This window comes from Phaethon aethereus (genome assembly GCF_964289735.1).
Source record: "Phaethon aethereus genome assembly, chromosome: Z".
NCBI lineage: Eukaryota > Metazoa > Chordata > Aves > Phaethontiformes > Phaethontidae > Phaethon > Phaethon aethereus.
The window spans coordinates 21,508,800-21,521,556 of NC_138577.1; the positions used below are offsets into that span (position 1 = coordinate 21,508,800).

The following is a 12,757-nucleotide window of genomic DNA, read 5'->3' on the forward strand; positions in this document are numbered from 1 at the left end:
CACCGACTTAGCTTATACAGGGTCTTGTGAGTACAAGCACTGGCCTAAGAGACAAGACAGGGATATGGATGAGGTAAAGGAGGGACTGGGGCAGTGCCAGATTTTATTGGTTTGCATTGCTGTGGAATTACACATTCTGTAAACTGGTAACAATGCATCTTCGTGTACAGAAGAATGTTTTATCCTGCTGCTGACAGGAAAAAAATATTCTTACAACGGTAGTTTCCGTTATATGGTACAGCTACATAATTGCTTGTATTTAGTGATCTTGTAAAGCCATCAGAATGTGGCTCAGTTTCCGGTGTAACTTTAAAATTGTGCCACTCATCTCCTGTGACATGAACCTGCCAGATCTGGAGTCATAGCAATTTTATTGTTACTGTGCAAGGAAGCTGTACGTGCCGAAGCAGTTAGAATTTACAAATGTGAATACAAACTGTTAATTTTATTTCCGGTTGTGTATATCAGGAAAGCCTTTTTTCAGAGGTGTATTGCTGTCCTTTCAGTAGTTAGAAATATAGATAATATTTAAGAACAATGCTTCTATACAGATAATTAAAATAGTTGAATGAAAATGAAATATGAAGTTAAAGACTGCTTTTATGTTAATCCTTTTTTTAGCTACAAAATCTATCCACAAAGAATGTGGCGTGGCTACCTTTGAACTTCTGTATAAGTAAGTTCAAGTCTCAATTAATCAGGTGGTCTTTTGCAGGCTATATTAACATTAGCATTAAAGTTGACTTGAGAATGTAAACAAGAAAGACTCAGTATAAGAGTCTCTGGTTAAGAAAGAAAAGATGTAATGTTTTTCTGCTTCCTTTACAATTACATTATGATTACGAGTTTGTAGGAAAATAAAGTTATGGGTTGGTATTTGCATTAGTCAATACTTTGCATCAAGTGTGGGGAAAGTGCCTGGTTTTCAAGAGAATGGCCTATCAAGATCATAGAATCACAGAGTAGTTTGGGTTGGAAGGGACCTTTAAAGGCCATTTACTCCAACCTCCCTGCAGGGAGCAGGGACATCCTCAACTAGATCAGGTTGCTCAGAGCCCCGTCCAACCTGACCTGGAGTGTTTCCAGGGATGAGGCATCTACCCCCGTCTTCCCTCAGGACTCATCAGTTCCCATAGACTTGTGCATGTTCAGATTCCTCAGGTGGCCCTGAACCTGATCTTCTCTTACGGATGATCTTACAGAAGATCTCTTCTCTTACAGGTCTCTTACCTTTTCAGGACACTGGTGCAACGGTTAATGTGGACACAGCCAATTTGCTTGTCTTGGTCATTACTATTTTGTCCATTCATTTAGATCTCCCTGGTTCCCTCATTTCTACCTTCAGTTCACTGATGATTGGGCTGGCAAGGATGTTTAGCCTTGAACTGCGTTCAGTACGTAATGTTCAAATTATTTAAAATTATCGGAAGTGGCTGAGCAAGTGAGATGTCATTAGAAATCTTACCTTTCTTTTTTCTTTCCTTGAGTTAGAATCTGATCAAGTTGTCCCTGAAATTTTGAAATGTTTTGGTTTATTTCTTGTGCAACTCTGGCACTGATTTTACAAGTTTCATATCCCAATTGGATGGAGCAAAAGAAGATGTACATGCAGCTCAAAATGTGGCAGAGTTTTTAAGTGCTTCTTGAAATTACAGTTCCGAATGCTTGAGGGTTTCCTCTGCGTGTGGATGATTTCTAGAAAATGTTGCCTTCTCATGTTTTAGTAGTTGTGTGCATGTGTGTGTCCATTTTTCTTAAGATATTACTGGGTCTTCAATTATTTCATGGTTAAATTATTTCATGGTTACTTTGTCACTTCTTGAAGTAAAATTCTGTACTTGTTTTCCGTCAAACCTGCTTTGATCAAGACTGAATAATTAAATGCTGCAAGGTCAATTTGCATACTGGCCAGTGAAAATGCACCTCATTTTTCCACTTAACTACACAATTCTCTGATCTGTGCAAAAGTGTTAATTTGTACAGACTCAGTGTAATTGTACAGCAATTAGTAACTTTGTAGGGTGTTGTCATACATAATACAGAAGATAAATGTTTTTCAAAACTGAGGCACTGTAAGGTAACAAATTAATGCATGATGAGGGTCAGATTTTTAGCAGTATTTCTGCAGTGTCCTGTCAGGGACAGCACGAATGCCTCCTTTCAAAAGGGGTAGCGTCTGGGAGCAGCCATCCCTGAATCACCAGCCAAAATAACGTGGGTACAGAGCAGCGGGCAATGAAAAGAGTGAGCCTTCCTTCTGAAGGCAGTTGCTTCCCCTGTGTTTCAGGAATAGCAACTTTATTTCCTCCCACCCTTGGGAAAGAAGAGTTTGCCCTTTTAGAGTGTTCATGTACAAAGTGGATAGAAGCATCTGTAAATGTGGATATGAAAGCACATTTTCAGTGTGATTTCTATTATTACTCTAAAGGTTTCCTGTCTTATGTGGCAAATCACTTTTGGTAAATCACATCACTTTTTTTGGTAAGATGTTTTTCCCTTTACTATTAAATCATTACAAATGGTCATAGCTGGAACAGTTGCTGCTGCTTTCATTAAGTGCCCTCTGCATCCTGGAATCTCTTTAAGTGCCACAGCCCAGTCTGCAGCAAAACATTTAAGACTATGGGAGCTTTAATTTAAGCATGTAAGTAGTCCTGACACAGTCAGAGGGATGACTCAAGGTTTTTAAAAGTTAAGCACTTGCTTAACTGTTTTGTTATGTCTGGTGCAACTTTTCATTGCTTTGAAAGATTGAGCAACCATCTTTCACTAAGGTAATAAAGGTGATGTATTAGTCTATCAGCACAGGCAACTGCTAGGCCAAGTCCAGAATACAGGTCCAAAAAATTTGAAAAAGGGTCCAGTCCTGCCCTTTTGTCCATGCTCAGCAAAGAAAAAAAAAATCTGGTATGTTAAGGAGAGTTTAGGTTACAGTTTGGGTCTGCTTCTGTTGAACTGGCACTGGTGAGGCTGCACCTCGTATCCTGTGTTCAGTTTTGGGCCCCTCACTACAAGAAGGACATTGAGTTGCTGGAGCGTGTCCAGAGAAGGGCAACGAAGGTGGTGAGGGGGCTGGAGCACAAGTCTTATGAGGAGCGGCTGAGGGCACTGGGACTGTTCAGTCTGGAGAAGAGAAGGCTGAGGGGAGACCGTATCACTCTGTACAACTACCTGAAAGGGGGTTGTGGTGAGGTGGCTGCTGGTCTCTTCTCCCAAGTAACTAGCGATAGAACAAGAGGACATAGCCTCAAGTTGTGCCAGGGGAGGTTTAGATTGGGTATTAGGAAAAATATCTTTACTGAGAGGGTGATCAAGCATTGGAATAAGCTGCCCAGGAAGGTGGTGGAGTCCATCTCTGGAAGTATTCAAAAAACTTGTAGATGTGGCACTTCAGGACCTGGTTTAGTTGGCATGGTGGTGTTGGGTTGGTGGTCGGACTTGATGATCTTGAAGGTCTTTTCCAACGTTAATGATTCTGTGATTAATCACATTTCTGTTTTCTGTTACCTAGTAGTAAAATAAATGGAAGTTTTCAAAATACTGGCATATACGCTAATGCAGTACAATACTTTTAAATAGCAGAGGGAATTCAGAAACATCAAAGCAGTTCACAGTACAGCCTTACACTGAGGTCATGGATCATGGGGAGATGGCAAGATGATTCAAAAAATAAAAAGGGAAACCACAGTCTACCTGGCTGAATCTGATGATTAGGTAAAGAGAGTGCAGGCTAAGGAGTGCTCTGAAAGTTGGAGCGTGTCCTGAGCTTGTATGTTCAAGTGGCTGCCATGAGGAGAAAAGGCATGCAAAAACATGAGCTGGACAAGTCAGGGCAGTAGGAACAAGTCAATAAAGTGGGCATTAGCCCACCAGCGGCTTGGCCTGAGACATAGGGCTTGTGCTTGGGGGATTTTGCTCTCAGCTAGCTGGTGCATTTTCAGACTAGGATCAGCAGGGAGACTGGATTGGGTAGTTGTAGTAGGCAAAGAAAAGCAAAGCTTGGATTATGAATGCTGACAGTAATTACCGCAAGTAATTGTGGTGCATGTACAGGATGGGGGTCTGAAACTGAACTTCTGAATGCAGCAAACCTGTGTGGGCTGCTTGTGACTTCATGTAACACCTGAACTAAGCACAAAAGGCATTTCCTGAATTCCCCTGTTAATGAATAGGCATGAGCCAGTGAGTAGGCTGACCATGCTTTGTGCTTTTGCATGTTGACTGTCACCTGGGAAAGCCAAGAGTTCAGGGACCAGAAAGCTGCAGGGAGAATGATCTTGGAAGTGGGGAGAGATCCTGGAAATGGGAGAGATACATGGAGACAAATGCTGGGGGAGCCTGTGGGCCTTGGCTAGTAATGGTGAGCAGCTGTGGAGTGGGGAGCCAGCACAACCTTCCCAAACCAGTGGCCATCTCCCTGATGGGGAAGGGCTGGTGGGCCTAAGATGAGTGTGTGAGATAATCCATGAGGGTGACAGCTCAAATATCACTGGCTTTAAAATAAATCTTTGTATCCAGCTCTGCAGCTTGTCTTGCCTGTGGCACTAGTGTAGGATAAACACATTTATTGTCTATTATGGACCTTTTTCTGAACTGGGGCCAAGACCTCTAGATGACACCTATATTGATTAAGAGATTAAAATGCAGTATCTGTTCTTGGGGAGTGCTTAGAAAGGACTGTAACTGCTTAGTAAGAGGCACATTACTGGGGATGTTGGATTTCCATTTTGTAACTTCATGGTATCTATCTTAATTGCAATATTCTCTCTGTCATTCCTTTTATTCCTTTTAATGCGGCTGATGGCTGCTGTTTTCATCCAAGTCATTAATTGATATACATTTGTTAGCTTTAAAAGCGGTCATAACTTCAGTTGTTTCTCAGTGCTGATGCGCTCGCTAATGCACGCGGTACATGCGCGTGAGTGCTCCTCGGTGACGGCCCTTTCACCGGCCGTGCTTACACGCTTTTCAAGATGCCGTCGAATTGACTGATCGGCACCAAGCTGTTGCTGCGTACGTCATTGTGCAGCCGGCTGCTTAATGCCCTCTCAACGTACTGGGAGGTTTCTGCCACAAAAAAAATCTACAGCTGCGGGAGCTGCAGGCGGTGCCTTGGCGGGGCACAGCGCGGCTGCGGCGGCTGCGCCCGCGTCCGCGCCGCCGGCGCCCCACCCGCGCCCCTGCGGCCTCCCGCCCGGCAGGGGGCGTGGCCGCGGCGCCTGGGCTGGCCGGAGGCGGCCCCCGCGCCCCGCCCTCCCCGTTCGGGGGGGTCTCCCGCCGCCGGCAGGCGGGAAGGCAGCGGCGTGCGCCCCCGGCGGAGCACGCGGCGGCACCTCCCTCCGCCGGGCGGCGTTTCCCGGCAGCTGGAGCCAGGGTGGAGCCCGACACGGCTCCCCGTGAGCCCTGGCGGCGCGGGCGGTGGTTTCTGTCTTTCGGAGGCGCGGGGAAGAGCGTTACTGCTGCCGAGCGCGGTGACTTCCCGTTTTGTGACACCCCGCCGCGTCGCGGGGAGGCTGGGCCCCGCGTGTGGCGAAGCGCCCGTTCTGCCGCGGCAGTAAGTGAAAAGTTTTTTTGATTGTTTGTTTTTGTTTTGGTGGTTTTGGCTTTTGTTTGGGTTTTGGGTTTGTTTGTTTGTTTTTTTGAGCAGAGGTCCCTCTGCTCGTTTTTGTTAATCTGGAGCGTGGGAAAGTGTGAAATTCTCCCCCGGGGTGTTTGCTGGAGCGGATCCCCCCCGCCAGCGGTGCTGGGTGCGCGCGTGCCCGTCCGTCCAGATGTTCACCGCAGACCGGCGGCAGCGCGCGCTTCCGCTCCGGGCCAGGCAGCTCCCGTCGCGCGCGCTCCTGCGAGTGCGCGGGACAGCGAGCACGGAAACTTCCCGTGTATCTGGCTGCGAGGGTCTCTTTTTGGGAAGAGCACGGTACAGATGCTTGGGAGTGGCTTGCTTTGTGTGTGCAACGGCAGGAGTTAGATCTTGATCTTTGCAGTACGCGCAGTTGCCGAAGGCAGTAGAAGCTCTTTCCTAACTGCTTAAATTGTTTGTAGTCACTCGCGTTTTCTCGAAGTGGCATATCGGGTTTAAATACGGTGGCCCCACGCTTCTGCTATGCTGGAACGGTTTCTGCCTCCTGGGGGCAAAAATAATTTTGTATTACGTTCGTGTAGGCATCCTTCACGAGTATCACCTACACACACTAAACTGGGGAAGCTGCGCTGGGCTTCTCATCTGTAACGGACTCTGTGACTGTGGTCTTTTGAAGATGATGGTCTAAAATAGCTGAAATCCAACTTCTAGCCTCTATCTGTGAATTAAGGCACTGAGCAAGAGAATGTTTTCATGCTTGAAGAAAGCTTCAAAGCTGTCTTCAAAAGCTTTGGGCAAAGGATTGGAGTGGTCGGTTCAGACTTTTCTTTCAGAAGGTAATCAGTAACAAAACACAGCTCAAAAGGGATAAAAATGGAGGAGGAGGGGAAAGCTTTACGTTTATACCGTAGAGATTGCCATATTGACTGTCAAAGACCTTGATTTTTCTATAATAATCATGTAAGTCTGGTAAATTTTTGCATTATTTACTGTTTGCAGGAAACATTTTCAATTGAAAAATTGGGGGATCTCAAAACGTGGCTGTTTTTAGTAGGTCCCATGGAGCCTGGTTTCACACTGCTGTGCCATGTTTCAGCTAGCAGTTTTGACTAAGATATAAAAATATTGGTAGTAAAATTTACGGTATAGCTAGTAAACAAAAGAAAACCAGGTTATATAACCTTTACAAGATGATCTGAATTTGCACGGTGATACGGCAATTGTTTTATGCAGGTCAACACCAAGATAAATATATTTGGGATCCAAAAACACAAAGGAGCCTCAACAGGACAAAAAGCTCTTGGAAAGTAGTAACGTAAAGACCATTTTAGATGACGGTGTCCCCTGTTGGGGGAAAAAATGGGCTCACGTTCTGCTTAGATGCACAGTAATAGGGATAGCAGGTAAATGTCTGGTCGTGCTCTTATTTTCCTATAACAAGGTACATGAGGTGTTTGGCATCCAGCAGTGAAAGGTGGTAAGGAATAGGTAAAGGTTAGCTGCGCGGAGGCTTCCCTGTCACGTTAAACGTTCACTGCATCAAGGCAGGGGAGACTGTAGCTCACTTCTGTAAATCTAGCTCTGGCTGTTCAGATGTTGTGTCCCCACTTCAGAAAGGGTGTGAAATACTGAAGGACCTGCAAAAGAGAATATAAAAAAAATAACCAAAGGAAACGGGAAACAATCCTTTTAAGGAGGACTTAATGCACACTCTTTACATTTGCATAAGATTGAGATGAATATGGAGAAGGATATTTGGTAGCGGGAGTGTGAGCAAGCTTTTCAATCACTGTGAAAAAGATACGAGATGAAATGGTGTGTCGGTATTGTCTATATTCCAAATTAATTCCTAAAAACAAGAATACGTGAGGCAATAGTAGTATTAAGTGTAAAACTCACTATTTGTTGAGTTTGTAATGAGTCTGAGTTTATAATGTTTTCTAGAATTTATGATTAAATCTTTTTCAGAATGGTGTATTATGTGTTCAGGTAAGTCGCAAGGCCAAGGTCATCTTTTCTGAGTGATAAGAAGGTACGAAAATGAGGTTTTGTGCTCATTTTGTTCTTTTTCCATCTTTTCTCTGTGGGAGCATTAGGATCACCTGTATTGTTCTCTGCATTCTTGTAAGACTTGCAGCACCCCTGAAGGACAGGGTTTATAATTATATCCTGCGTTTTGGGGCTGCAGCATATACGCAGAACATTCCGGGGAAGTTTTTATTTGCTTTCTTGTGAAACACAGTTTGCTAACATTATTCAAGTGTATATGTATTTTACGCTGGAACATCTGGAATTGTTTTAAGATCTGGTCTTACTTTAAGAGCCAGGTCTGGACAAGGTGAACTCGTGCTCTGAAGTAGTGCAGAAAAATCTTCCCTCTGATTTTGACAGGTGTGCATTCTATACAAAATTCAGGTTAAAACCACACAAATCTGGCAACTGCAAGAGATTTGGATGTGGCCACCCTCTCTCAACGAGAGTTCTATGTTTCTTTAAAACTCAATGCATGGATGCTCCTGCCCTGTCACCCATTTTTCTCACCTAGCTGCCGGCCATGGCAGAGGCATCTTGTTCTCCACCTTTCTTTGAGTGACTGTGCTCAAGGAGGGGACACAAAGGCAACCATCCTACCTAACAGTGTCTTCTTAGTAACCAAAAACGTCTTACACAAAATTGCTTCTCAAAGTAGATTCTCGGAGCCAAAATAGGCTTTGTAGCCCCTCAAATACTGAGCCTAAGAAGAAAGCTTCAAGACCAAACCTGTACGAGAAGCCTGGTTAAGCTTGAGCTTAACTGTTTTTTCTTTCTCAGTGAAAAAAGAACAAGGAATGACAGTGCTGCTGAGAGCTGCCGTTCTCTCTGGTAGTATCACCAACATTCAGTTCTAGTGATATTGATGGCCTGGCCTTTCTTCTAGTGAGCATTATCAAACTGGATATAATCGTGTAGTTAAAATGAAAAAAGTAACCAATATATAAAAATAAAGAAATTAAATCTTCTTTTGTGTTTGTAGCTTTAAGCTTTTTTCCTAAAAATAGTTTTTATTATGAGGTATAATATATTAATTAGCAAACAAATACTTGTTTTGCAGCTTTTTTATCTAGCTGAGCGTTTTATACCTTATTTAGAGGCTTATTTGTTACGCTTATTCAGAGAATAATGAATTATATGCTATTTACTAGATATGGATTAATTGTTTTTCTGTGTTAGTACCAAACTGCATTTAGGTAAAAATAGGAATTTGAATATAACATACAGCATTTTATAGTAAAACTTATTATTCAATATGCTGTTGAAAGTTCTTCTATAACAAAAGGAAGGATTTATCAAAACATGTTTTGCAGCTGTAACTCCAGGCTATACTAAACAAAATAACTGTTATCAGCAGTTATTAACTGGACTGACCTTTCCTGGTCACTTTGTCCTTCAGGATTTTAGAACAAAAGTATCTTATCCTTTAGTGCCTATTTTTTTTTATTTAGAGACTGAAAGGGGAAAACGGCTTTCCTGCTTTTTCAGTTTCTAGTTAATTTGCAGCTTTTAAATTAACAAATCACTGAATGTGATAAATACAGCCTTTGTTTCTTTTTTCCCCCCCCCCCCCGTTATGGAATTTTTAGAACAAGTTTCTGTGGTCAAAAGTGGGCACAGCATTTCACGCGGCTCTGCTCCACGCTGCTCCTCCAGATGTGTCTGTAAGCTTAGTGGTTTCTGTCTTCTCAATAAATATGTATTGTTTGAATGTATTTAATTTAAGTGATTTCAGTAGATTACGATAGCATTATGTTTTAAGGTGGGCTGTCAATAATTACAAATTTAAATAGATATATTTTTCAAAAGAAAACACAGCTAAGTCCTGTTTAAATCAAGTTCTATTTAAATGTTAAAATTTTAAATCTTGCTCATCCGGGCCAAAGGTTCAGCTGACTGTTTTTTAGATCAGTTAAGGACTATGGATTATGAAACTGGTGTGCTCAGGATCTTTCACTACAGTGTCATTTTTCCCATGGATGAGCTTGTCAGTGCGTATTTGTAGGCACTAGAGAGCTGGGAAAAGCCATTAGCTGTCCCTCACGTTTACTGCTTCCTCCAGTGTGTTTACATGCCATTTTCTTCGCTGACCTATGTAGAGCAACCTGCGTTTTCCTCCTCTGATGGTCACTGGTACTTGCCCTTGATGGAATCCTGACCAGTCCTGGAAGCTGGTGCTTCTACACCATGTTACCTCGGCAGGAGACGTGAAGTTCGTATTTGGATCGTTTGCCTGAAACGTCCTCTTTCCCTCTAGGATTTGCGTGAATGCTGACGGATTTGAGCGCTGGAGTTCTGAAAGCCGATGGCTATGGCTTTTCCAGTGGCATCTGTGCGTACCTCGGCAGTCGGGCGGCCCGGCGGGGCTGGGGCAGGCTGGGGCTCGGGGCCTGCGGCACTGGCTGGCCTCGTGCAGGGCGAGGTTTCTCTCTCCGTATGGTAGCTGCCAGGGCAGAGCTCTAGCCATTGCTGCGAAAGGCTAAATGAAAGTCAGCGGTGGCCATTCAACTTCTTTCCCCTTTCATAGTTGTTAGAAGAGTGTCAGACCTAGCGGGAAGGGATGCCCCGTCAGGTTCCAGCAAAGGTGTTAGGAATTCTTGAAGATGACTGGGCTTATGTTTTATATAGGCTAAAGGCGTACTGCCCTTCTATTTATAGACGTACCATGTTCTTTATTCTTTACACTGCATGCAGAAGCATGTGTTTGTGTAGTTAAAAACAATCTTAGAACTGGATATGAATGGAAAAAGCGTTCCTCTCCTGACGTGGGGGAGCAGCGCAATGAAGAAATAGTCCTAAACAGAGTGTAGGGAAAAGTTACCTTGTGTAATTTTTTCCTCTGACTTCTTTAAATTTTTAAACCATCGCTCTATCAGACAACTTAAATTTCAAAAGAAAATGAAGACACAGAGATCTCGGTATTGAGAAAGGCTTGTTTCATCAACTATGTTACACAATCTTTTATTTATTTATTTAATGACACCGTCATTGAGACTGCCGTTTCCAGCAAGAAATCTATCTTTGGTGAATCAGTTTTTTAAGTAGTTGAAGACGACAGTTCTGTTCCTGCCATTTTGTTTAGTCATCAGAATTCAGCTTTTATAGGTATCTTCAAGTGAAGCATTTCTGAATTTATGATGTGACTTTCACTCAAGAATGTTCTTTCCTCAGTTTTATGTGTGTGATCTCTTAACTAGACAGCCACAGAGCTACGTCGTCACCTCTCAGTATGGTGACAGCCATGTAAGACGTGAGTGGGGTTGTAACCTGCTGAGTCGCTACCCTGGTCTCCGAGGCGTGGTAGACTCGCAGCTGGCATGTCAAATAGCAGTTGGCTAATTAGTGTTGGAGAAGGTGGAAGGAGATGCAACATAGCGTCAGGACCGAACCAAATCAACAGCTCAAGCTGGGAAGAAATGTCATGGAGGTCTCTCCCAGTCCTCCCCTCTCTTTTGCCAACTCGGATGCCGGTCAAATCGCGTGGCAAGTTGCTTGCGTGCGCTAAGGTAGCACAAATGTGTTCTTGGCTTAGTTTTCTGCGGTTTTGGCAAGTGGAAGTGACTTACTGTGTGATGAGCGCTGGGAGGGGGGAAAAGGCAGGTGTGGGTACAGGACGAGGAGCGCTCGCTGGGCCTGGATGGCTTCTTTGCCTGTTTAAGTGTTCTGGTAAGCATGTGTGAACAAGAATTTTTCAAAGGCTTGTAACTTGGCCTCGCAGCCGAATTTGCCGTGGCTGATCTGTTAGTGCTGTGCTCTGCTGCGGTGTGTGCGGTGGTATGTAGTACTTTTGACACAAGCATAATTAAAAAATGTTTTTACGATTTCCCAATCCTTTTGAGTTCCATTTCCATGCTAAAAAAGCGTGGGATTGCTGGAACTAGTCAAAGGAATATGATAAAAAAAGAATTTTCCTTATTCTTGGAAATAGCTGAATTATTTTGGCTGAAATGCAGCCTCTTCTGTCTCATATCCTGACCTGTCAAAAATAGCAAACCAGCATATGTAGAATATCAACAGAAACTGATAGAGCTGTGACAAGTTGTAAGCAAAGACAGACGGTGGGAAGTGTTTGATAAACTTAATGGACTTTTCTTCTCTTTTTTTCTTATATAGCAGATTGTTCTTCACCTCCCTGCTAGAGCTTTTGCACCCTTTGAAGTGTTCTGTGCTTTAACCAAGGCTGTGGTTAAGCTCATACTGTCTTTTTATTTTTCTCCCAAACTCTCAACGAAGAAACAGAAGTCAGTCACTATGGGAAATCTTTTTATTAGTCATGGCCGTACTAGGTAAACCTTGTATTCTATGGCTGATGCAGACAAGTGGAAAGCCTGTATTTTGAACCATTGGTTTTATTTAATGAAGTCTTTACAATACAGAATACGCGGTGAGCTTTTACTACATGTTGCTAGCAGTTAAGTCTACAGAGAAGAAAGATTAGAGCTTTATTATTTATGTGTCTTTCCTGTAAACAAGTACATGTATGCTTATCTTCACATGCCACACAGAGGATTTGGTATTCTCATGAATTAGTATATCCTCCAAGATTAAAGCCATATTCGTAGAGCTGTTGCAAGAACATTTTATTTGCCTAATAAAATTATTTACCTTTTAAAGTTTATGAACTCATTATTTATCTATCTTTGGCTTACCATTCCTTCTTTGTCAGATAGTTTGGATTAGGTACATGTCTTGTAGAGCTCTTGGTTATTTTGCTTGGTTTTGTTGATGTTGATAAACATCTTTGAAGCTTATGGGTTTCCTGCATCTACTAGTCTCCTAGCTAATGAAGTACTGACTATGTCAGTGTTTACCACAGCTGTATAGCGATCATTGGTGTGTGTTCCTATGAAGTTGGCAAAGCCTTTTTTAGAGTCATCGTTATGATTTTTCTTTATTTTAGAATGGAATGTAGTTTTTTTCTAGCTATGATTTTGGGACTGATTTTTTTTACTTTGGTATCTTTCTAAACTTAAAAAAAAATATACTAAGAATAAACACACACTTTAGTGCTTACAAAATGTATTCTTAGCTTTAACAGAGTGGAACTTCTAGTATCTCATCAACATTGCTATGGTCAGTATTAATTCTAAAATTTAAAAATAACTATACATTTTTACATGTGATCTATTTTGAATTCTGCATCTA

The 12,757-nt window shown here is 42.7% G+C and overlaps 1 protein-coding gene across 1 annotated transcript in view; it reads left to right on the top strand.

The window, feature by feature from the left end:
- The window catches only part of DDX4 (DEAD-box helicase 4), a gene marked incomplete at both ends in the record, with an annotated part of 57,709 nt that extends 46,758 nt beyond the window's left edge, over positions 1–10,951 (top strand). The window contains one exon of the mRNA XM_082013764.1: positions 10,784–10,951. Within this exon, the coding sequence (XP_081869890.1) occupies positions 10,784–10,951 (168 nt within the window). The remainder of the gene's footprint in view (positions 1–10,783) is intronic.
- Positions 10,952–12,757: the final 1,806 nt, after the last annotated feature.